The 25,934-nt window shown below is 32.7% G+C and overlaps 2 protein-coding genes, 1 long non-coding RNA gene and 1 other non-coding gene across 8 annotated transcripts; all 4 read right to left on the bottom strand.

Annotated features, from left to right (window-relative positions):
* Positions 1–243: 243 nt before the first annotated feature.
* Positions 244–5,101, bottom strand: LOC106357965 (putative uncharacterized protein DDB_G0271606). Of its 2 annotated transcripts, none has more exons than XM_022688732.2 (10): positions 4,769–5,101; positions 4,390–4,433; positions 3,914–4,031; positions 3,734–3,848; positions 2,667–3,223; positions 2,074–2,302; positions 1,701–1,974; positions 1,390–1,521; positions 811–1,257; positions 244–714 (listed from the first exon to the last, which is right to left on the bottom strand). In XM_022688732.2, exons 1-10 carry the CDS (start codon positions 4,950–4,952, stop codon positions 439–441), a joined length of 2,376 nt encoding a protein of 791 aa, XP_022544453.2. In that variant the 5' UTR covers positions 4,953–5,101; the 3' UTR covers positions 244–438. The 2 variants fall into 2 exon arrangements, with proteins under 2 accessions (XP_022544453.2, XP_022544452.2); XM_022688731.2 differs by having other exon boundaries at positions 1,390–1,524; positions 4,769–5,099.
* A 913-nt stretch (positions 5,102–6,014) lies between these two features.
* Positions 6,015–6,096, bottom strand: TRNAS-AGA. The gene has a single exon. It is a non-coding gene; the product is annotated as a tRNA-Ser (tRNA).
* Positions 6,097–7,753: 1,657 nt separating this feature from the next.
* LOC106357966 (protein MEI2-like 5) lies at positions 7,754–11,914 on the bottom strand. Of its 4 annotated transcripts, none has more exons than XM_048736633.1 (13): positions 11,723–11,886; positions 11,288–11,373; positions 11,029–11,176; positions 10,553–10,923; positions 10,323–10,481; positions 10,134–10,250; positions 9,880–10,031; positions 9,715–9,803; positions 8,847–9,627; positions 8,686–8,770; positions 8,540–8,608; positions 8,283–8,465; positions 7,754–8,128 (listed from the first exon to the last, which is right to left on the bottom strand). In XM_048736633.1, the coding sequence occupies exons 3-13, from the start codon at positions 11,153–11,155 to the stop codon at positions 8,051–8,053; spliced, it is 2,211 nt and encodes a 736-aa protein (XP_048592590.1). In that variant the 5' UTR covers positions 11,156–11,176; positions 11,288–11,373; positions 11,723–11,886; the 3' UTR covers positions 7,754–8,050. The 4 variants fall into 4 exon arrangements, with proteins under 4 accessions (XP_048592590.1, XP_048592591.1, XP_013653145.2 ...); XM_048736634.1 differs by having other exon boundaries at positions 11,029–11,179; positions 11,723–11,880; XM_013797691.3 differs by lacking the exon at positions 11,288–11,373 and having other exon boundaries at positions 11,723–11,914.
* Positions 11,915–17,461: 5,547 nt separating this feature from the next.
* LOC106358037 lies at positions 17,462–24,375 on the bottom strand. Its single transcript, XR_007314839.1, has 3 exons — positions 19,931–24,375; positions 19,004–19,746; positions 17,462–18,920 (listed from the first exon to the last, which is right to left on the bottom strand). It is a non-coding gene; the product is annotated as an uncharacterized LOC106358037 (long non-coding RNA).
* Positions 24,376–25,934: the final 1,559 nt, after the last annotated feature.

The raw sequence follows: 25,934 nt of genomic DNA, 5'->3' as shown, positions 1-25,934 counted from the left end.
AATCTAAAAGATGGATTCAGACATTATTTGGCTCCACAATCCCTCTATTGACTTTTACAGCTGGAGACAAGTTTGTAATTTTCTAACCCGTTTTAAAAGTTATTTAGAAAGATTAAACTTGACATTCAGGGGGAGACTGGACTAAAAGGTTTGGTTTAGTCAAGCTTTGAAATCGTGTTAAGCCCAAAGCTTTAAGATCTTTAAAAAACGTTTAAACACTAAGGCAAGAAAAGAAGAGGCAGATTAAGAAAAATTTCCATTTCTATAAGTTGCATTGATGAAATAGGAATTGCGTGTTCCCTAAGTTAATAGAGGAGGCAAAAGGATGATGATGGTAGTAAAGTAAATACATTCAGAACATATCCATGCCTCGACAGTCGACACACAAACCTCTCTATAACCGAAAGAAGCTGATTAAAACAAACTCACTTTCTTTATTTAGTAAGAGTTTTGCCAGAGCTGCTGGGTTTGGTTCGAGGGCTGACCAGCCTGAGCCCCTGCACCGTCTCTAGGGTTTTGCTGCTGGCGCTCGTGCGACACTTCTGTTTGGGACTGATAGTAATTAGGGTAGCCGTGAGATCCATAATGCTGTTGTTGCTGAGCTTGACGTAGTTGTTGTTGTTGTTGTGCTTGGGGGTTGTAGTAAGTGTTAGCCGGAACACCAGACATGGTTCGAGAACCATGACCGTGATGCCACATTGCCGAGTTTTCGTTCTGAATGGTTAACGCAAGAGGGAAAAAATGTCATGAAAACGGTTCTTGTCTGAAACCAAAAGAAAGTGTAGGGAAGTGACCATAAAGAAATGATACCTGCTGCTGTTGTTGCTGCTGAAGTGCCAAGAGATGATTACTCTCTTTGTATTGAGAACTAAGAACATCTTCATAACCCATCGTTGTACCGGGAGGAGTAGACTGTTGGTTAAGAGGGAAGTTTCCAGCGGATCCAACATTAAGAGCTGTTGCAGAGTGAGGCAAATTACTGGGAGAGAGATTGGTCTTGTACTGCGGAAGCAAAGCAGCTAGTTGCTGCTGGTATAAGCTGTTACCAGCAAACGTTTGAGGGAAAGCTGATGGCATGTATGGATAGTTCTGAGGCATTAGAGGATAACCAAGCATGTTTGCAAAGTGTGCTAGCGGGATTGTGGGTTGAGAGTAGGGATGCATTGGAAGCTGTTGAGGAGGAAGAGCTGTTCCAGTTGCCATGTTAGCACCGGGTAAGGTTTGCTGCGTTGCTGGAACTCCACTGCCTCGGAGGGCCTGCAATGTAAAGAATATACTACCTTTCAGTCAAGTAAACAAGAGAAGACTACTTCGTAATAGAAAAAGCTAAGAGAAGTTGGTAGAAACAAAAGACATCTCGTGTTTGTTTAAGGCAAAGGGATTATTCACCTCTGGCATGGGAATGCTTTGGCCACCAAGTGATGAAGCATTGTTGTTGTTTCTTGACTGCATAGCATATTGGATTTCAAGCTCCCTCGCATTTTGTGCCAATAAACTGTTGGGAACTGAGTGTGGATACCCCTGCTGCGGCAAAAACAAACAAGAACCAATGTTAGCAATGGCCGTTCAAGAATTTCATACGTATTACTAGCCTCACAAAACTACCTTTCCAGCAAAACTGTGAACAGCTAGAATGCAGTAATTAGAAAGCAAGACGAATTTCCTAAAAATATATCATAAATAATGCACATTTAGCTTACCATCACATTCGATAATGAAGCAAGATTCTGCATCTGATTCTGTGCATTTGTCTGTGAGGCATCATATGCAGTATTCAGCTGCTGCTGCTTAGCATACCCTGGCTCAGATTGAGCAAATGCGTACTGGTTCTCCTGAGCAGTCTCGGAGTTTTCTTGTTTCAGAACCTCCGGCCTAGATTCCAAAGAATCATCATAACTTCCAGCGGCAGGTGCGTGGCCCATATTTCCATTGGCTCTACTTCGAAGTTGTTCATCTCCACAGAACTCAGTATTTCTGCAAAAAACAAGGATTGATCATTAGGTAAAATAAGATATAAACATGAAACCCACAATATATTTTGGGAAAAGGATATCATCAGTTGTAATGGGATACCTAGCATCTGAATGTTCGACCTGTTGAGCTACATCAGGAGTCTCTTCTGCGTTGTTGCTCAAAGTCATTGATCCAAAACTTCCAAAACTTAATTGGGAGCATTCTTTTGTATGGATCAGTAAATGATTTGGAATAAGAACAGCAGGTCTATCCTCTTCATGCGAGGCTTCTTGATCATCTACGGTTAGTTGTTGCAACTCCGCCGAACCAGATGAAACCTCATCTTCATCTGAAAAGTAATAATGAGACAATGAATAAGATATAATCAAGAACGCCAAAAGATCCTCTCACATGCTACTCATTTTCAAGCTTTTATTTTGCAGAACTTGCAATGTTAAGCAATCAACTCTACCACCAAAAGCTATTAAAGAGAATAAAACAGAACAGGCAAAGTATAGTTTCAGAACAAACCAAATAGCAAAGAAGCTTTCATCCACCCTAGGCACACTACTAGCAAACGACTAGCAATCACTACTATTGTCATTCACAGCCTAAGTCCAGAGAGTGCTCACATAAAAATCAGACAAACACACACTAAAGTTTATATCCGAGATAAGCAAAAAAGAAACATATATACAGATTGAAGATATTACCTTTGTGGTGCTCTACAGGATGGCTCTGCGTCTGATATGTGTACTGATTATCTTTAAATTCAGACGAAACTACAGAGTCATCTTCTTGGACATTTCTACCATTAACCGAGTCATGCTGCACATGATCGACTCCAAGATTCTCAGAAGGGCCATTTTCAGCTAAATGTATATCTCCTAACCGGTCACTCAGATGCTGATCTACTCTATCGGATTGGAGATCAGCTGGACTACTGCAGATCTCTGACTCTACTGGTGCTACCGATACAGAAGATGTATTAGGAGCCTGTGGCTTTTCAATCGATGGCCATTCGTCTTTGACAGGGACCTGGTGATTTGCATTAGCTTCATTCTCGTGATTAATCTCAGAGTGTGTATTGACATTTTGTTGTAAGTTTTTTGTCTTGTTCTGTGGTCTGCCCATCTTCACAATGTCAGCCATAGACATCTTGCCTGGAGCTCCGAACCAGGCAGTTTGATGTCCAGAAGCAGACTGTGATGATGATATTCCATCGCCAGAGGGAGCAGATGGTAATTTGTTTTCTGTGACAACAGAATCACTGCAAAAGATATGCACCATGGATCAGAAACCTGCACAGCCCAAATGGAAATATGTACAAAAAGACTTGAAGAGAAGAAATATCATATTCTCACACTTACAAGTTACAACTACACTCAGCATGTAAAACCTTTTCAGTGCTTCTAGTTAATCAAATATACATGAAGAAGAATTGAATAGAGTTATAAATCTCAGATCTTTCAGAGTTTAAAGACTTGCAGGTAAACCAATCAAACTAATTGTTTTATTCTACTACATACCTAAGCCATAGGTCATATAGAAACTTTAAGCAGATAAAGCTTTGTTTACAAAGAAGGACAAGGACATATTCCTTAAGCACATCATTTTGGGATTCCACGAAATGGATTCTACCAACACAATCATTAACTAAATGGGTAAAATATGAAACCAATTATCTGATTCAATATGAAGCACACGGAACTTCCATTGAATATTTCAATTTGCATCCAAACTCCCAACTGCAAAAGAAAGAGACCAGGCAAGGGAAAACCTGTGTGGTGTCTGATGGTGGTTTGCCACTCCAGAGGCAGAAGACCAAGAACCTGCGTGACCCTGGGTTCCACTCTTTTTCTTGTCTGTAGATTTCCCCTGGAAGTTTCCAGAACCTGAAACACATAATAAGCATGAATCCTATGGTTAAAATATGTATACAAGAGATCGAAATTTATACCAGTAGAGCTGAAATGGCTAGATCCAGTTCGTCCAGTATAACGATCAGAAGCACCTCTACCACCACGGTTGTATGTGTTATAAGTACCACGCAGCCGGGAATCCGGTATATCCCTTGTCTGAAGAACAGAAATAAAAGACTTCAAAAAAACTCGCCAAAGTAAACAAAAATGATAAGTAGATAAACCTAGAATCCATTTAATTCCAACAAAACATCTAAGGTCAGGACTCAGGTGCTACATGAAGACAGCTAGTAAGAAAGCGTTTGACGGGAGTAAGTAGTAGTTCTCTCAGCAATGAAAACATAAATTGCTACAATATTTTGATACCATTAGACGTGTCAATGTAAAGATTGTGACTAGAAGCAGACGATAATACTAATACACCAACTCGTTTGCATTTAAAAATGCCAGCACTGGACACAGAAAGCACACAAGACATTTAGAACTGAGAAGACGAGTTTGAGCAATGACTCACCTCTTTCTTCTTTTCTTTTTTGCTCTTCACCTCGTGAAAAGGATCTGTGTAGAGAAAAAAAAAAACAAAGTATCAATCAATATCATTAATAATAGACGCCAACTGTTACAAAGACTTCCTAACTATCACAAGAAAGCAAGAAAACAAAAAAACGAACTTTCACCAAAGTAACAAAAGAACAAAACTTTCATTAGAAAGTATGAAAGAAAAAGACCTTCAACAGGAAATGGTGAAACAGCTTTAGACATTTTTGCACAAAAAACATAAAGCAAAACAGTTGGTTCTGTCGGAATCAATTAACACCCGAATAGTAGAAACCATAAATAAAGTCAGTTAATTTTCGATTAAAACCTCGTGGGGGAAACATCAAAGAAAATACCTTGAGAGAGGAGGCGATGAACGGCTTCGTTAGGATCCATATTACACTCTTTGAGCATAGCGTAGATCTCAGCCTCAGGGGAGTTTACAATCTCCTTCAAGCTCTGCACTATTTTTCTACACCCAGACGGAATATCATTTCTCCCTCCGCCGCCGCCGAGGCTGACCTTGCTGCTGCTGCTCATCTTGTCAGTCGCGAGAATACGAAGAAGAGAGGAGGTAGGGGAAGGCCAAGAAGATATATCTCTGTAGAAGGAAACCCTTTCTCTCTCGAGAGAGATATTGAATAGTGTTTTTTCTTTTCTTTTCTTTTCAAAATTGTTAAAATTACTGGACCGTTTACTTACGGTGGTTCTCTTGTCTTAACCAAGCGTTTCTAAATTAAACCGAACTCAATTAAAGCTGTGACGCATATTGAAGCGGCGTCTATTTCCTCTGCGGATCCAACGGCTACGATTCAGTTCTCCTGCTAAAATAGTAAAAAGGAGTATATTAAACAATAGATTTTTATCAAAACAGAAAAAACACACACAATAGATGTTACTTGTAAGGTGTAACCTATGAAGCACGGGGACGTCAAATTGATTGACGTATCCGTACCGGAGACGTTTCCGGGACGGGGACACTTCGGGGACGGCACGGGGACACTTTGGAGACTGAACGGTTAATTATGGAAATTTTCTGAACATATTTGCTTTGCTATTATTCTTTCTTAAGCTTATTTACTTACTTTTCTTCCAAATAAAACATAAAAAGTAGAAGTTTATACTAGATTTTGAATTTATAACCTACTTTCTAATCTTTTTAGTTTATTAGATAAGATTTACAGTGATATATTTTTATTTTTCAGTATATAAATATACATATATATATTTTTATTGATATATATTTGCTGTACCCGTACCCATAATTTTTTAGTTTTACCGTTTCCCGTCCCCGCTTCCGTACCCGTATCTGTCCCCGTATCCGTCCCGGTGCATCATAGGGTGTAACAGAGGGTGTCTATCTCTGAACTCTCTCTCAGGTGTAATCCAATTTCAAACGTATGCTCAAATACTAGCCTGTCCATTTGTTCTTCTTAGTGTTCTCTAAGTTCAAGAGAACATCAACAAAATTTGGTCTGTTTTGGACCCTACTTGCTCCAATAATTAAATAAATAAAAAAAAGGAGCAACTAGCGGATGTAACTAAAAGAGCAAAACAGTAAAAAAGTGAGCACGGAAGAGAGTCAAAGTTATAAAAATAAGACGTGAACGGCAGGATTCGAACCTGCGCGGGCAGAGCCCACATGATTTCTAGTCATGCCCGATAACCACTCCGGCACGTCCACTTATGTTCAACTGTTTCTTCATTTAAATATATTTAGATTAGTACTCAAATATGCTCTTATACTGCTTCAGGTAAAGGAAGCTGTCGCTTCTCAGCATCATCAGGAACAGTCGGGTATGTTTCTTTTTCCACTAAGTTAACGTCTTAACCTGCCCAGAGAAATGTGAGAACAAAACAAAGTAATACTAATATATCTATGCTGAATGCAGCACAAGCCCGCCATGTCAACTAAGTCCACCAGATTTAAACTCCCCACCTTCTAATTCTACATTCCTACCGCCAATAACTACTTCAACTACAGTCATACCTGGTTCTAGACCCAACGGCGTGGGATACTGGTGCCACTGCTCAGGCAAAATTATCTTTGAATCCAGGACCTTACTCTCATCATATGTTCTCTTTCTATAATTCATATTGGGAAATATATTTATTTATCCCCTATATATATTATTTGAGAAACATTGCAATATTTTTTTGTAGTCACGTGTCATCACTACAATGATTCTTAGAATCCTTAGAGAAATAGGTTGGTCCATCTAAATATATAATAAGCTTTTTATTAAACCACAATAAATACATTATTAATGTGTTTCATTATTTCCTTAAATAAGATTACGGAATTGCCTAATGTGGCTAAAGTATATATGACAATTAATGATTTTGAATAATAAAGATTTGATAAAAATAAGTGTGTATTATAATTATATTTGTTTAATTTTAAGCTATTAAAGTAAATTAAACAATCATAGTAACCATATAATAAAAACTAAAAAAATTATTTATATATTATATTTTGAACTTTTAAAAACGAGTATAAATTACTAAAACTGTTAAAAGTTTCACATTCAAATTTTGTGATCTATGATTTAAAACTTTTGTTATGACATGATACAAATAATTAAAAAAATAATATAAGTTGAAAGTCTCATTTAATAAGTATCAAAAATAAAAGATATATAAATATATGTATCATTTTAAATTAAACTATATGCCATATAAAAATACATAAATATCTTAATTTTAAAATTTACTTTGAACATTATTTTGATAAAAAATTTGAAAAAATATTGACAACTTAATTTTTTAAAATATTATAAATTACATAAACCATTAATTCCACAGTGAAAATTTTGTTATCACTAATTTAGACTTTTTGCTATAACAGATACAAATGATAAAAAAAAATATGAGCAAAAAACATCATCTAATAAATATTAATATTAAAATATACCATATATGTTACTATCATTTAAATTTAATTATATATCATATCAAATAGAAAAAAATAGTTTTTCGATTTATATAATTTATTTATATGTTCGCACAAATTTAATTATATAAGTAGTAGATAATGACTTTTTTTATTCAATATATATTTATTTATTTCATAATATGTTATAAACAAATAATATATAAAATAATATATATATATAATGTTCATCCCGTGCAAGGCGCGGATCTTAACCTAACCTAGTTAGGAATTATTACAAAATCAAAGTGCTTATGTTATATACATTCTTGTAGTAACATGAAGGATTATCTTGTCTCCACAGTTTGAGTATAAAAATACTTAGCGAGCGGTTAAAATAATTTAGACATGAAATCTTTTTTTAAGACAGAGACTTGTGAAAGTAGTCTGTTTTTCTTACTGTACAAACTGCCAAAGCTTTGTTTAACAAAAGCAACAAAGAGTCACACAGAGAGTTACAACATAATATACCCACATAGAACCGAGAATTCATGGTTTCTTAATATACACATACTCCATGAAACCAAAAAAGAAAAATATAGTAGTAGATACTCCAGCTGCAGCATTTAAAACCCGCAAATCGAAAAACACACTTTGCAGGGTCCCCCGCATCAGTTAACGCTGCCTTTCACCTATATATGTACGGTTGAAAATTAGTACTTCAAAACAGCCATGACCACAACACCTAGTCTTCTTTACTCTTGTGTCACCACTTCTCTCTACCACCATCATCATTAAGCTCAGAGTCACGGAGATCCACACTCTTAGTTTCCTTACCGATAACCTATAAAGGACAAAAGAAACACCATATCTTCCTCAACCCCCGTAACAAGTCTAATAGATCATCTCCAGCTGTTATCCAGTATTAACTTCCTTAGGGATTATCTGGACTGTAGTTGTTTCAGACCAAAGAATAATGTTTTAAGAACAGGCTTTACCTGTTGAACAGACTCTGAACTGTTAGGTGTGTCGAAGATGATTGGACGGCAACGCATGTCTTCATTCATCAAGCTTGAGTTCTGAAAATGGCTTATAAGAGCACATTTTCCTTGTATCCGAGCGTAAGCCAATGATGCTACTTTCTCACTGTTGAACTTCTCCCACTTCTTCCCGTTAAACGCCTGCACATACATTGAGCTCATCTTAACTGAATTTAATAGTACTTTGAAGCAAAGCAGATAGAGAGATGGGAGACCTCGTAAAATGGAATGATGAGATCTGGAGAGAGAATGTTGATGAACGCATAGCCAACATTGCATTTGTTCTGCAAGACCATCAAGATTCATTAACCGCTCATTTTAATCAGTCAGTGAATCTGTATTGATGAGTCTTCTTTTTTACCTTAAAATCAATGGGCAGATACAGAAAGTTGTAAGTTCCTTGGTTCTTTTCATCAATCGCTGCTAACAACATCTTTGACGTGTATCTGTTGATAAACGGCATGAAACAAAGTTAGTTATATTCAGCAAGAATTAGCGGTAGAAAAAATGAAAAAAGCTTACTTGTTTGGAATGTTCTTGATCATCAAGGTAGTCCGGGAATCCTCTCCGTTCATAATTTTCTCCAAATCAAGCTGAAACTGCTTCCTGCTTTCCACCTGGCTCGAATAGTTCTCGACTCTACGCGCCCTTTCATTCTCATACAAACCATCAAAGCCAGAGGTGGTGAACCGTCCCGGGTTTAAGAGGCTGATGAATCTTGGTGAAGACATCATTCTGTACTCGACCATGATCCCATGACTTGCCATTTTTGACGGGAAGCTTCCACCGTTGAGACCAAAAGAGTTCATGAACATAGTGTCCTTTGAAGACTCTGGGAAGAATCCAAAACGCTTTTCAAGAGGAACACCAGATGGTGCAGACCCAACGTTGAGATGATGATGCGGAGATGGAACAGACCGGTGTACATGAGCTGAGGAGAACGGAATGCCACTGGATGATGTTGACCATACAGAAGCGTTTGAAGGTTCAGAGCGTGAGTTAGGACTTCCCCAGAGAAACTCTGATCCTGACAACGTCTCAATGCCACCTCCATTTGAGATCAAAGGACCAGAAGGTGAAACATTCCCAGCGTACTTGTTATCCATCTTTGTCTCTTGGAAGACGTTGCTACCGGTCTGAGCTCTACCGATGGGTGCAAGCTTGGAGCCTGGTGCTTGTGAGTTTGGAGCAGAAGACAAACCAGACAAGTTGCTGTTCCTTGTAGGACTAAACCCGAAAACAGGTGACCTGCTCATTACACTTTGAAGCGGGCTACCCTCAACAGGACTCTTCATCCAGGTACCTGCCACCACATCAAACAGTGTTAGCCTTTAAAGGATGTCAAAGTTACACCTTTGTTTCAAGAGAAGCATAAAGTTTATAAACTCACTTGGAGGAGAGTTTGCCATTGGTGAACCAAGCAGTGGTAGGTAATGCAAATCATCATCCTCAAGTTCTTGGTTAAGTTGCAACATCAAGCTAGAAAGATCAAATATATATAGTCAGAAGAAATATCATACTGAATGTGACGACTCAAAGAAAGAAAGATACAAACCTTCGGCGAGCTCCTCCAGGGCGACTAGGTTCAACTTTTATACGTTTACCAGCAATCTCACACCTATTCAAAGCCTTTAATGCTGCTTCAGCATCTCGAACATCGTAAAACTCAACGAACTTGTGATGCCACTTGTGCGGTGTTTCCCTTATCTGCTTTTCAGTAGGAAAGAAACAACAACACTTAACATGAATGTTTGTTTTCTTCCAAACGTTCTGATATGAGAAAAAGATAAAGAGAAAGATATGTATCACCTCTTTGATCTCGCCATGAACACCAAATATTACATACAAGTCATCGTTAGTTATTGAAGGATCCAGGTTAAAAACCACTAACGTCCCCTGATTCATATCCTTCTCAGCTGGATTATCCTACAGATCAGATACAAATTAGAGCAGCAACAAGAAAAGTGGAGAATTATATACAAAAAGACACTAGTGAACCTTGGGAATTGAGAAGTGAATATCCAACTTTCTACGTCTTAATGGCTTGTTCTGTAACGACCGCATAGCCATTAGAGCAGCACGGATGTCATAATAAGATATCATTACAAATCCCCTATGCTTACAAGTAGTGTAGAGCGTCCTAATGTCACCGTATTGCTGCCACACATCACCAAAAAATAACCCATCAGTGTCTGTAGAGTTAGTTTGTTATAGTGTAGAGAAGTTACCTCAAAGAGAGCCTTGAGCTCGGAGTCCTCTACATTGCTGTTAATGTTCCGGACAAACAATGTCCTGGAGGGATGTTCACCATAAGGATGCTCGCCAGTAACCGTTCCCGTTCCAGCAAGGCTTGGAATGGATAACCTTGGAGGACCACCACTCATGCTAAAGCCATCTCGAGAATCAGTGTCAAGTTCCATTCCTCCTCCACTACCGAAAAGATCATAATCATCAGGAGAATCTGGTATCTGGGCAAGGTCAAGATCATCCATCATCCCTGTCAGAAGATCCTCTTCATCAGGGAGCATGTTTCCAAAGGGATGAGAAGCAGCCGCATCATCTGTGAATGAGAAACCATCTCTGCTGTCACTTGATTGCACTGCAAAAAGAAGCAAAACATGTAAGCGACAGAGAGAGAGAGAGAGGGAGAAGATATGCGTTTATATAGCATATAATAATGAGTTAAGGGGACTTGTTTTTATACGTTTTGCATAGGGAATAAGAGGTAAAGAAGTGGAGAACAAAGAAGAATCAGTGGGGAGATGGTTGTGGCGACCAAATCTAGAGGGAAGCCCCCAAGCTCCAGCTACTTCTTCTTGTGGGATATCCATTCAGTAAGTTACTTCTTTAATCTGCTAATTGAAGGTCAAACACACACACATTAGGCCTCCTTTATTCAAGCTGGAACTAGATACATTAGAGATACACTTTGAAAATCAAGAGACAAGAGTGTGTAAGTGTACCCATAAGAAAATCTCAAGTCATGTGTTGAATAATTAACATGCAAGCAAGAAAGATTGATTTAAGGAAGCAATCAAAACCCACAAACCTACAAACAAAAGCTTGATCAATACGAGAGTAACAACAATAAACTCTCTGCAAAAGCTCAAAGCTTTTAATCAAGCATGAAGTAGAGAAATCAAATTTACATGGCATGAAAGTAATCTTCTCTTTTTTTTTTGCTCTTAAAGAAAGTCTAAAAAATTGAGTAATTTGACTATAGCAAAAATGTCAAATGATTGAAGCTTTAGCATGATCAAACGCTCAGAACCAGGCTGTTTCCGGATCATCAAAAGCTGAGACTTTTCAGACACAGTATTGATCGATAAAAAGTTGAGACTTTTTTAACGAATAAAAACCCTGTAGAGAAATAAACATTCAATTCGAAGAGGTGATACCTGAAAATGTGAAGTTACCAACACCAACGACGATGATCACGATACAGAGAGTATCCAGAGAAATAGATTCTCGCTACCACTAACAAAGAAAGAGAGGGAGGAAGGAAGGAAGAAAAACTGGATTTTTCTTGGGGGGGTTTAATAGCGAATAAAACAAAAACAGAGTGTGGGAAAGTATCAAAAGACAGAAAGGGTGAGGTGAGATTTGATTGGTTGGGCTCAAAGATGTTTTTCTTAAACTCTTATTTAAACATGATTTTGACACTTTTTAAACATGATTTTGACTCCCTATGTATTTATTTATCTTTTATTATCCATTAATGTGTTCTAATTAATCGAACTATATTTTTTAACCGCGCTACGCACGGATAAGATATTATATGTATTTCTCAATTCTAAAAAAATAATGTATAATATTGTATTACATTATTCAAAGAATATAAAATAAAACTACAGAACATAAATATATTTTTTAAATTTTCTTTGTGAAAATCATTATGTTGTTTGATTGTTGTACTTGATTCACATATTTGCATAGTTATTTGTGATAGATGAATAACTATATTTTTATTATCAGTAAATAATATATCTTTATTATATAATATAAAAAAATAAAATTATTAACTTTTAAAACAAACTTGTCTCATGTGGGGACTCGGTTATAGACATATCATATTCGAATGAGACATTTTTACAGTTATCAATTTTCTTAACAGTCAAGAAACAAATCTGAATATCAAAACAATATCTCATACTATCTCTTTGTGGAATAGCTGCTCTGAAGAAATTGAATTTATTAATATTGTCTAATTAATAATAAACTTTTAGCTGACAACAAAAATCATATTTGTCTAATTATCGCTTAAATATTTTATTAATATTGTCTAAGAAGCTTTCAATTGATATCATAGTTTATTTTTTATTGGTTTTTTTGTTAATTTTAGAGTTTTTTGTATTTAAGATTTTTTTCCATATTAAGCTTATATTTCTTTCACATAATATACATATATATATATATATGTCATAAAAATTACCATCAAATCAGTTTTACTTATTTATTATTTTGTTTATAATGAAAATACACTTTTTAAATAATTTAATTTAAAATAAAATTATAGATTAATTTGTTGTATTCTAACAATTTGATTGATTTAATTAATTTGCTTTGGTGGATAACTTAAAAAGTTTTCATATGAATCGGGGAAAGCAAACTTATGTTGTTATATTATATTTATTTGTGTATATGTAATCTATATATAATGCTAGTGTAATAAAGAAAGAACATTATTTTTTTGTAACTTCAAAATGATACATTATTAAAATTTGAAATTAATCAAAATTGAATAAAATGGTAATTAAATAAATCTAATTATTTTTTATCCTTAAATAATATTTTATTAAGACATTAGAGAACTATGTTTTGAGTTGTTTTGTCAAAATTGTACAAAAATTTATGTTTTTTCATATTTGTCACGAAAATTTATATGTTAACTTATTTTACAAAATTCTTAACTTTGTCACGAAAACAAAAATCTATGCTTTTTCATATTTGTCAATGTTCTCACACTTTCAAAGAATATATTAGCTTAGTCACTTACTTATTTTTTTTACAAAACAAAGTATCGAAGTCTTGAAAGTTGAATCCATATTATTGTAAATGTACATAAGAGTTTGTGATTACATATTTAGTGATGCTTGTATATTTGTCCAAGAAAGTTTCAATGGCTTAGTGGTGTATGCCCTATATTCATGTCATACTAACCCAGGTTCGATCCTTTCCTTTATATTGTTTTTTTCTTTTTTTCCGAAAAAGTAAATGAGATGACGTGACAACTTCGAACTCTTTGATTGGACGATTTTTTATGCCTACGTAGACACTCTAAGAGGAGCTTATATCCTCCTTTTAGTATAGTATTTTCTTTGTGAAAATCATTATGTTGTTTGATTGTTGTACTTGATTCACATATTTGCATAGTTATTTGTGATAGATGAATAACTATATTTTTATTATCAGTAAATAATATATATTTATTATATAATATAAAAAAATAAAATTATTAACTTTTAAAACAAACTTGTCTCATGTGTGGAATCGGTTATAGACATATCATATTCGAATGAGACATTTTTACAGTTATCAATTTTCTTAACAGTCAAGAAACAAATCTGAATATCAAAACAATATCTCATACTATCTCTTTGTGGAATAGCTGCTCTGAAGAAATTGAATTTAGGCATCAAAAATGACTGGAAATGGATGTGCAGATGTGTTTTCTAAGTCAGCTTTACAAAGTACTATTCATAGTTCATATATCATTTATGTCCATCCTATTTTTTTGTCCATCATTTCTTAAACATCTTGAAATAACTGATGCTAATTAATAATAAACTTTTGGCTAGCAAAAAAAAATCAAATTTGTCTAATTATCGTTTAATTTATCTAACTAATATATATGTATTTCTCAATTCTAAAAAAATAATGTATAATATTGTATTACATTATTCAAAAAATATAAAATAAGACTACATAACATAAATATATTTTTTTAATTTTCTTTGTGGAAATCATTATGTTGTTTGATAGTTGTATTTGATTCACATATTTGCATAGATATTTGTGATAGATGAATAACTATATTTTTATTATCAGTAAATAATATATATTTATTATATAATATAAGAAAAATGAAATTATTTATTTTTTAAACAAAGTTGTCTCATGTTGGGGATTCAGTTATAGACATATAATATTCGAAGGAGATATTTTTACAGTTATCAATCTTCTTAACAGTCAAGAAACAAATCTGAATATCAAAACAATATTTCATACGATATCTTTGTGGAATAACTGCTTTGAAGAAATTGAATTTAGGCATCAAAAATGATTGGAAATAATGTGCAGATGTGTTATCTAAGTCAGTTTTACAAAGTACTACTATTCATAGTTCATCTATCATTAAAGTCCATCCTTTCTTAAACATTTTGAAATAACTGATACTAATTAATAATAAACTTTTAGCTGACAACAAAAATCAAATTTGTCTAATTATCGCTTAAATATTTTATTAATATTGTCTAAGAAGCTTTCAATTGATATCATAGTTTATTTTTTATTGGTTTTTTTGTTAATTTTAGAGTTTTTTTTATTTAAGATTTTTTTCCATATTAAGCTTATATTTCTTTCACATAATATATATATATATATGTCATAAAAATTACCATCAAATCAGTTTTACTTATTTATTATTTTGTTTATAATGAAAATACACTTTTTAAATAATTTAATTTAAAATAAAATTATAGATTAATTTGTTGTATTCTAACAATTTGATTGATTTAATTAATTTGCTTTGGTGGATAACTTAAAAAGTTTTCATATGAATCGGGGAAAGCAAACTTATGTTGTTATATTATATTTATTTGTGTATATGTAATCTATATATAATGCTAGTGTAATAAAGAAAGAACATTATTTTTTTGTAACTTCAAAAAGATACATTATTAAAATTTGAAATTAATCAAAATTGAATAAATGGTAATTAAATAAATCTAATTATTTTTTATCTTGTTTAGTTGGATTCTCATGAAAAGAAATCGATAGGTTAAACAAATGTTTCAAAATTTGTTGTGTTATTGTTTTGTCTATAAATTACCAAATATATTGAATTGATATATTTAATTATTGCATCCTTAAATAATATTTTATTAAGACATTATTGAACTATGTTTTGAGTTGTTTTGTCAAAATTGTACAAAAATTTATGTTTTTTCATATTTGTCACGAAAATTTATATGTTAACTTATTTTACAAAATTCTTAACTTTGTCACGAAAACAAAAATCTATGCTTTTTTCATATTTGTCAATGTTCTCACACTTTCAAAGAATATATTAGCTTAGTCACTTACTTATTTTTTTTACAAAACAAAGTATCGAAGTCTTGAAAGTTGAATCCATATTATTGTAAATGTACATAAGAGTTTGTGATTACATATTTAGTGTTGCTTGTATATTTGTCCAAGAAAGTTTCAATGGCTTAGTGGTGTATGCCCTATATTCATGTCATACTAACCCGGGTTCGATCCTTTCCTTTGTATTGTTTTTTTCTTTTTTTCCGAAAAAGTAAATGAGATGACGTGACAACTTCGAACTCTTTGATTGGACGATTTTTTATGCCTACGTAGACACTCTAAGAGGAGCTTATATCCTCCTTTTAGTATAGTATACTAGGGGTTGGCCCGCCCTTCGGGCGGGTGAGTTTACAATAAAAATTATTTAATATTTCAATATGCTTTAACTTTATATAGCTTTTTAAAATATATACATATATTAAATTTAAGATTATATTGTAAATTTTATTAAAATTTGTTGGTTCAAGTTGAAAGACCACTAATGGATTTTAGTAAACATAGAATTATTAAATAAAACAAAAATAAGGAAAATGTAATGATTTATATTGCCTCTTTTGACTTTTATTTCACTTTTATATAGTTGAAGAAGATCTAAAAAACTGATACATTTTTCTAAGAGTTTTAAATTTTAATATTTTACTCTAATTAATTTCTCACGATATTAATTATTTCATCTCCAACCTAAGTAAATTGAAAATATTATGTAATAAAATTATATTTTTTTATTATTTTAAAGTACTATATAAACAATTTCAATAATTTCATAGATAATTAATATATCTATTTGAGAACAAATGATGTTTCGTAATATATGTTTGTTTCACTTTATATTAGATTTTCAATTTATAATGAAATTTTATTTAGTTATAGGATTTTATTAATTATCTTTTGTAATCATTTTAGCATTTGTTAAACTTTGTATTATAACAAAATTATTTGTTGGAAATTTTGCTCAGGCTATTTGGAAATATTTTTTTACAGATTAATAGTTTTAAAAATTAATAAAATATTACAGTTTTAACTGAAGTTTACTTGTGTTTCACACCACATCATATCAAATAATTTACTTCGGATAAGGTAAGATGAACCAAAACGTATTTTAACCAAAATAACTTAAATGTAGCGTGGAGACGATCGTAGCGTTAATTAAGTTGGTGTTGTGTTAAGAGAAGTTGGAAACTGGTTGGAACAATTTAATTAGAGGTTAATCATACTTTTTAGAGCAAATTAGGTCAATATACTAAACAAGTTGGGATACCATAGAATAGGGGGAAAATAGTAGTGATGGGGAAAAAAAAATTGGGGGAAAATAATGTATGGAGTGCAAATAGGGTGGATTTTATGTATAGGGAGTGCAAATTCTCTACTTTTTATAACTAAGATCTAGTCCTAATATTTAGTAGGGCTGGGAGAGTTGAGAGACGCAGTCTCAAAATCTCTATTTTCTATAACATGTACCTTGTTTTTAGTTCTTTTTCTTTTTGCCAAGGTAAATCTTAGTTTGTTTAAAATTTTGTAAAGTTTCACAAACACTTTTTTTATGGAATTTCACGTATATGGCAAAAACAATATATCTTTCGTAATTTAAGAATATTATGCATAGTGACATCTATCTATTCTATTAATTTAGAGTCATGTTTTTATTTACTTAAAAAGTTATCATTTAAGTTTTGGAGTTATTCACATATATTAGAAAAAAATATCTTTAATGATTTGGATCTTTTAGATATTACACTTTTTGGATCCATTTAAAACATATTTCATTAAAGATTATGTCCTTTGATGATTTGGACGTAATAATCAAACACAATGATAGAATAATTTATACATTTTACTAATATGTATTATTTTTTGTATATGTATTATTATTTGTTGTATAACATAATATTTTTTTTAATCTAATTTCTTTTATCGTAAATTAACACTAAGTTGTAAAATTCTATTTCAAGTATTTTTGTTCGTCTGATGTTGTTGCCATTGCTGTCAAAAACGGTACCTTCGCGTACATCAGTCATCTATATATCCTTAAAGCTTAGATATATTTATTGATCATTTGCATTTGTATTATGTATATCACTTATTGTTATGTTTTTGTATGCGAGTTGTGAATAATTATTAGAAGCAGACATAAACATTTGTAATATATGAAAACGAACATATCATTTAATTGCATTGGAAAAATTCCCAAATCTAAATGAATTCTTAAGTATAGTATAGAAGAATAATTATTGTGATGTATTAGTTTTGAATTTATTTAGTATGAAATTCGTGCTCGAAAAAATTACTTGTAAAAATAACACTTGCTTATTGTAGTTTTTTGTTAGTAAAACTTTCTATTGAATGTAGTATTGAGAAATAACATGTGTCTGGTTCGAGACCATTAACAAATCTTGTGTGTTATTTCTGAACCAGACACTTAAAATACATTTAATATTCAAGATAACCAAAACTTCATTTCACCGTCTTACTAACATGTGTCTGGTTCGAGACCATCAACAAATCTTGTGTCTTGTGTTTTCAGTCGTTACCAAAAGATCATTTCCCATCAAATGCTTTGAAAAAAGTCTCCAGTACAGCACCCAAAACGTACCTAAACAAAGTGTAGTCATTAGAAAGACTTGGACATCATGTGAAGCTTAACAGAGCACAAGAAAGCAACGATTGTCACACTTAAGAACGTTCCCATGAAATTTTCCTTGAAAGGGCCCAGGATTTAAGCTAACAAAGCTCCATCAACTGCTTTGCCAAGAAAGAAGCATTATCCCGACCTCCCAGCCAAGAGCAGGAGAAATGAGATAATATGGTCCCCAACCCACCCCGACCAAGGAAGTCGTTACAAAATAAACTTGTATCTCAGTTTTTGAAAACACTCAAATTTGGTTAAATTCTTTAGTTTACATGTTGAGCAATACAAAGGATTGAATTTCTTTTGTATTATTATCAGATGGCATTAGCAAAAGAATCAAACATTTATTGTTCCTAGTTATACGTTTATAACGCTAAGGTAGGTTATTTGGTTACTGAAAATTTTGCTGAGAATAAAAAGAACAAAAGACTCTGGATGAATGCAACAAAAAAAAAAATGAAAGAAAGAAATGTTCTCTATCTATCCAAAAGGTAGTCACTCTTGTTGTCTTGGAGTTGCTCTCGGAGCTTTTGTTACGTCAAATTTGCTCAAACCACGGATCAGTTTGATGATATGAAGTTGTCTTTCTATTCCGATTGAGTTTGCTTCTTGTGGTTCTAGTAAACTACCAGTTCGTAGTTCGGGTCGAGAGCTTCAATGGCCTGTAGAGAGATTATAACATTGTGTAAAGAGTAAAGCTCCTTCAACAGGTTCTATAGAAGAAGAGTTGGTCCTAAATGTTTACCTGAAGCAGACTTCACACGCAGTGTATAATGGCTCTAGCGGAACCTGTATGGAGATAGTGAAGCCCTTTAGCGCATATCTCAAGCTTCTGTCTCCAGCTCAACCTAGGATTATCCGAGTCATACAGATGGTCTTTAAGCATTCCTTTTTTCATATACTCATACACAACGTTCATCTTACTTTCCTCATTGCAATACCTGATTAAAGAAACCAAATGCATGCGTCTGAACTGAGACAACATTTTGATCTATGTCCTGAATTTTTTTGATGTAAAGCTATATCGAGCTGATTACTATTTCTGTGTTAAAAAATTAAAAAAAAAAGAAGACATTACATTCTGTGGTTGGAGATACTCACGGTCCAAAAAAGATTGATTCTGGTGAGATACCATGTAACAGAAAGCTTTCTTTCGTTGTTTGCTCTTTTATCTCAGGGACACTGCACTCAAAACAAAAGAGAACAGTTCGATCCAATTAATATTTTTAATATATTCAGTATTTTATCAGTGGAAGAGCAGAGAAGTTGGTTTCAAACCTTTGGATAAGGCACCAACGAAAGTGAAAGAAATTGTCGGTCAAGAAACGCACTAACAGATGGGTTACGTGAAAGTGGTCACCTGTGGGGAGATGTGATGTAAGCATTTAGCTCAGACAGTGTTAACGTTCCGATCTTCTTAACACCACCATATTTTGTAGACGTTGAGGATGAACCTTCCTACCGAGACCAACCTTGTGGTGACCAACTCTGTATACGATTTATAACATGAAGAAATGTAAGTTATTTGCAGAGTAACAAAGGTTATAACTCCTTACTTTGTGAGATAACTTTGGCTGGCAATACTCTCATGGTCAAAAAAGAAATGTATTCCTGGAGTAGCATTTAGAAAAAAGTTGGCCTAAAATAACAGATGAGTGTTAGAAATGGTTACCTCCAACTAATTTAGGGTTGATATTGGTGGCTACAACAACCTTTGGTTCCACACCTGACATTACTAATTCCTCATCGATGAGCTCTGCGAGGTTGCCAAATACACTTATGCATGCGGGTCCGTCCCTGCAAAGTTGAGCATTCAGACAGTCGGACATTAACAATTAAATGACATTTTGCAACCCATAGCCTCCACCTTTCCACATATGAAAATATCAAAAGATACAGAGCAAAATGAATAAAAATTAATACCACTACACAAAGTTATAGACTTTTATCATGACATTCATCACATAATATATTTTTTTTAAAAAGTTTGATACAAAGAAACTAAGGGTTAAGAGAGAATGTTTTCCTATTCCAAACTTCTTCCTCTGTTCTGTACCAAAGACAAATAAAGTTGTATATATTAAATTGGATCCACAGTTCCTAAAATTAGATATCTCAGAATAGCAGGAAGCAGTCAACAACACAGAGAATGAACATTTTCCCTAACCACACACAGACTTAATTAGTACTTCAGGGAAGCATGTTAACTAAACCTGAAGATGTAATCTAGATGTCATGTAAACGACGTAAGGTCAGACGACAACAACCAAACCGCTAAGGGGATCTATGTGAAGCAAGTAATGAGTTCAGGCTTCAGACATGAGGCGTCAAGTGGATTAGTATCTCGGTCTAAGTGGTCCTTATGCCCCGCACCTCCCCCAATGATATCTGCAGAGAAACATAAGGATTAATGGCAGATTTTAGAGGATGAAATTAATTATAGGTCAGGTAATGAAGTGTCTAACTGGCAATTCAGTGTTTGTGTTCGCCAGTGACAATAGCTGGTCGAAATTTACAAAACCTGAAGCTCTTTGTTGGGCTAGGGTTATTGCTAGCTGAGATATCGACGAAACTTGTTTGCTCTACGAATCTGATTGAAACAGGGGCATCAGCGAATCTGAAGTTTTGGATGCTCCTGGTGACATCAAAAACAGTTAGCTCATAAAAGGATCCTTGTTTGAGCAGGTGTTTGAATCTAGATGGTGAAGGATTGAAATAAAATCATGGATTAAAGTAACTTATAAGAGATTAAAGAGAATCAGATAATCTTCCCGTCAATCAGAACCATGTCAACACCTATGAACTTACCCCTTTTCTCTGCAATGACCTTCCTTCAATTCTGAAAATAGAATCTGGAAATTAACCATTCATTTTTGGATCTTTTCTGGAGAACTCTTGAAAAAACGTTAGCAGACAGAAGAACTATGAAACTCACTTGTGAAATTGATCGGAGAAAAGAGTCGTTTAAGAAGAGGTAATGGGTTTCATTGATTCAACTCGACGTTACCTCGTAGAACCGAGGCGAAGAGGAAAAGGTACGGCTGAATCTGAAGTGATTGAGTTGCCACGTGGCGAAAAAAGCCCATATCTCCTAAATGACGTGGCTGCAGGAAGTGAGAGAAAACTCTCCTTTATAGTTATAGATATATAGATGACAATTCTCTTAAATAACTTTTTAAAGTTTTTATCACAAAACTAACTCTAAAAAGACCAAAATAACTTTTTTTTATTTTGAAAAAATTAAAAAGCTCCTCTAAGAACGTGGAGTCTCCTTACCTTAGAAGTCAGTAAAGCAAATTAGTGTTTTCAGTGCGACCTACCTTGCAACAACAATTGAAAATACACATATAATGATCTTGTTTATTAACTTAAACTTCAGAAACAATCAACGTGCTGTTAGAAATGAGAGAGTGAATCAGTACCGTCCACTTTCTAGTTTTATGCAAGCTGTTAGAAAAGTCGTGAATGCAATAGGCAACGTCTGTTCGAACACGAGTTATTGCTATTGCTGCGAAGAAAAATCATTTCAGAGAACTTAGGATTCTTGAAAACATAACTGATAACACAAAATAAAAATGAATACCACTCACTTATGAGATGGCGATCTTTAGGAGAACACTCGACATGATTGGTAGCTTTGACTATGAATGGGATTGTTGTAGAGACAAAAGAGATTCATAATGATCGTTAGGCTCCATAAGCTTTACGCTATGGCTGCAGAATTCCCATCGAATGAGACTTTTTCAAATATGTGTGTTGGTGTTATAAAATAGAAGAACCCGTGTTTGTAGTCTTCATAGATGGATCAAGAACAAAGTGGAGATGCGCATTGTTTCTAGTAATATGCAACTTGGAACTTCTACGATGAAATATATTTGACTGCTTGTGACTGGCCAATTGGAGATTAGTTGTGTGTTGACATGTAATTTTTCTCTACTTTTACTAAATTTCTGTAAAATACATTTTACATTATGTAATTTTTCTAGTTGTTTTTTATATATATCTTTTTAAAAAAATTTAACTTCAATAAATATATCAATAATAACTCATGTGTCCAGAAAATAAAAGAATAAATTATTGCAAATGTAAAAGTGCTACGAATAAAATTAACATATTAATAGCGGTTAGGAAATGGTGCTGTAAAAGATACTATCTAAATTAGTTGAAGTTTTACTAAGTTTTATAGCTACACCAAACTTACTAAAAGTTATCCAAAATTTTATAGTTACACCAAATTTACTAAGTTATAGCATTCTGGGTTCGTAAGTTATGGAGAAGAATATCCGAATTTTATGAGCCGGGTTTAGATTGTCCGCGAAATACTCTTGATAGGCTTGTAATTATGCAAGTTTCTCTTGATTTAGTTTTTACTAATTTTCCATTTAAATAAAGTTTTATTAAATTAATTTTTGGAGGAGTACGAAAAAAAAAATTCTTCAGTTAAGAGCACTGGAGCATTTGATTCACCTCTAAAAATTTTGATGGTCATGGTAGGTTTCTGGATCCCTTGAGTTGTATGTAATTATCTTATTAAAAACAATATTACTTGGCCTTGTTATATAGACTTGCAAGCGATTGCAAAATTTCATAAAAGTTTTAAAGGTCATTCCTCTAGAAATGATATTATTAAGTTTTGATAGATTTCTTGGCTTGAGATTTAAAGGTCATTTAATGATTAGAGAGGAGAAGCTGAAGAAAAAGAAGAAGAAGAACAAGAACAAGAAGCAAGCAGATTACATGTTGACTTCAATCAATGAGCAAAATGACCCGTATATCTGTTTGGTCTTCCCTTCCTAGATGTTCGCCTTCTCGTCTCAAAAACATGATGGTTGTTATTTTCTTCTCTTTCACTCATCAATGAAGAAGAAGAAGCACCAGCAGAAACAGAAGAAGCACCAGCAGAAACAGTCAAATGTGGTTCTTCTCTTGCTCTCTTCCTCTCATACCGGAGATCATCAGTCGGAAGCTGGAACCTACAAACAGGACACGAGTTTCTTGTCTCTAACCATGGCAAAATACAATTATCATGGTAAAAATGTCCACATGGAAGCTTCTTCCCTATTTCACTCATCACCATGGCATCTTTACACACAGCACACATCACAGCCGTCCTCTCTCCTTCCTCAGAAGAAGTAGAACCAACCTCAAAAGTCTCTAACGCCTCAACCGCTGACTTCGCAGCTGGTGGTGCTCCTCTCCTTCCACCAATATTATCGGCGACTCGTTCCAATGTATTTGGAGGCGAAGCTTCGTGCCTAGACCATAAGCGGTTGATTACTCTCTCTAGGTTACTTTCTCTTCGCTGATGGAGCCCGTACGACTGCACTTCAATCTCAGTTGAATGAGCGGCGGGAATCGCCTGGATTAACCTGACGAAACCGTTGTTGCATTCGCAGCACAGGACCTCGTCGTCTAAGGTTCTAACGGCTACATGTTTGAAGCAGCGGTAGCACCAGTATGACTCCTGAGCGTCGGACATGGTTCTTTCTTTGCGTAAAATCGGTTTTGGTTTTATGTTTTGAGTTGTGTTTTTCTTTAGACCATTATAATAATAATAAGGTGGTCATGCTACTTATACACAGCTAAAAGACTTGACTCTTGGTCCAAATTCATTCATAGTTTTATCATAGAAGTAGAATAAAATCTGCACCCTGCGCGGGTTGAGTATCGTATATAGAATTTGTTTTTTTTTTCTCTTACAAAGATTATTGAATCTGATTTTCTTTGAAAAAGGATGAATGAAAGTACATTTCTATATACTTATGCAAATATGAAAACAAATATATCATTACCATTTAATCACGGTTCTTTTAACTAGATTTCACGTACAAATCCGATCCAGTAAAAGTTCATTCTGATTAAGCTGACTTTAAATATTCACATCCCAATTGATTAGTCTTACCATTAATACTACCTTAAACGCGACGATTAGATAAGAATGGATCAAAATCATATAAGATTTTAGGTGGCATGCTTCCAGACAACAAAGATTAGATAAGACCGTATCAAATTAGTTCCACAAAAGTTAAATATCTCCATAATAATATCTGGAAATCTCAATTTCCTATATACCGCACATATGTTAAATTTAAAAACGGCTAATTACAAAATTAATCTTAATAAATTACAAAATTTATATTTAACACCACCATTATAATTTTATTTTTGATAATTTTGTCACTTTGATTTTAAAATTTAAAAACGCGTTAAAAAATACATTTTCATAAAAAGGAAAGTTCACAAAAATAAGATTCATATATATTTAAAAAATATAATTTCCTTTTTTAAAACAATCTCACACATCATAATAAATTTTTTAAAGGTAAAATTTTTTAATTAGATTTTAATTTTAAATTATTTTTCTTTATACTGGTTTCCAAATAACATATATAAAATGAAATATCTTTCTAAAATAAAAAGTGTTATGTTTTATATGTATACTTGATTTCATAAAAAACGTACAAAAACACCTATCATACTTTAGTTTGTAAATGAATATCATTTTAAACATTCTTTTATAAACTAAAAATCTGGAAAAAAAATTGGTGTATCTTTTACAAAAATAATAATTAATATTTAAAATGATCTTAAGAAGCCTAACAAATTTATTAGAAAATATAAGTAAGAGATTTGTTTACTATAAACCTATTTTAATAAAATAACTAGATTCTTACCCGCGTTGAACGCATGTTATATTTTGATTATTTTAAATTATTTGAATTTTAAATTTATTTTTGTATAAGAAAATTATATTGTTATTAACTGTTTCTTTAAAATATTTGATTTGTTTTGATAAATAATATATATAAAACATATCATTTTATTTTTATCATATATTTTTAAAAATATTTATTTTATATTTGTGAACATAAACTGAAAAGTATTTTACAATGTAAAATATATTAATTCTTGAACATATGAAGAGTAAACTAGTACAAACTTCAAAATTGTATTATAGCGCATAATAATTATGTTTTAACCTCTAATCCAAGTTTTAAATTCAAATCATAATTTGATAATATATATAATGCTTTAATTAAAAAATAGTAATTATAAAATATATGTTATGTAAATTTAATGTTTATTTTATTTTAAGAAAATAAAATAATCATTTGTTATTTATAAGATTTTGTAGATTTTTATTTAAAATTTAAAAATAAATAAATATAGAAATATATACTCTGGATAGTAAATAATATATCTTATCATATTTGTTTTTTTTAATATTCTAATTTTGAGAGAAAAACTTCAAATGTCTGATAAGGAAAAAAACACATTTGTTAAAGATATTTTTAATTGATTTAAACATAATATATATATTGAATTTTTTCATAAAATTTGTTATTTTTAACAAATATGTTAATTTAGAAATAAATCTGAATACTTGGTCTAATCATGCAACTCATCTATTAATATACTAAATTATGTAAATGATTGGAATACATATTATGGACTGACCATTTGTTTAGAATTTCATTTGATATGTTCATAAATAAAGTTAAAAACAAAAATAAATTATGTGATATATTTTTTAAATTCCATATAAGCTATTGAAATTTGGTTGATATCAATTTTGAAAGATTAAAATCTATTATATATTATGTTTGTATAATTTCATAAATAGTTCATATATTGTTATAACAACGTATGTTTATACAAATATGTGACAAAATATT

This window comes from Brassica napus, chromosome A7, assembly GCF_020379485.1.
Source record: "Brassica napus cultivar Da-Ae chromosome A7, Da-Ae, whole genome shotgun sequence".
Taxonomy (NCBI): Eukaryota; Viridiplantae; Streptophyta; class Magnoliopsida; order Brassicales; family Brassicaceae; genus Brassica; species Brassica napus.
The sequence above is the reverse complement of the archived record's forward strand: the minus strand, read 5'-3'. Positions and strand labels throughout refer to the sequence as shown.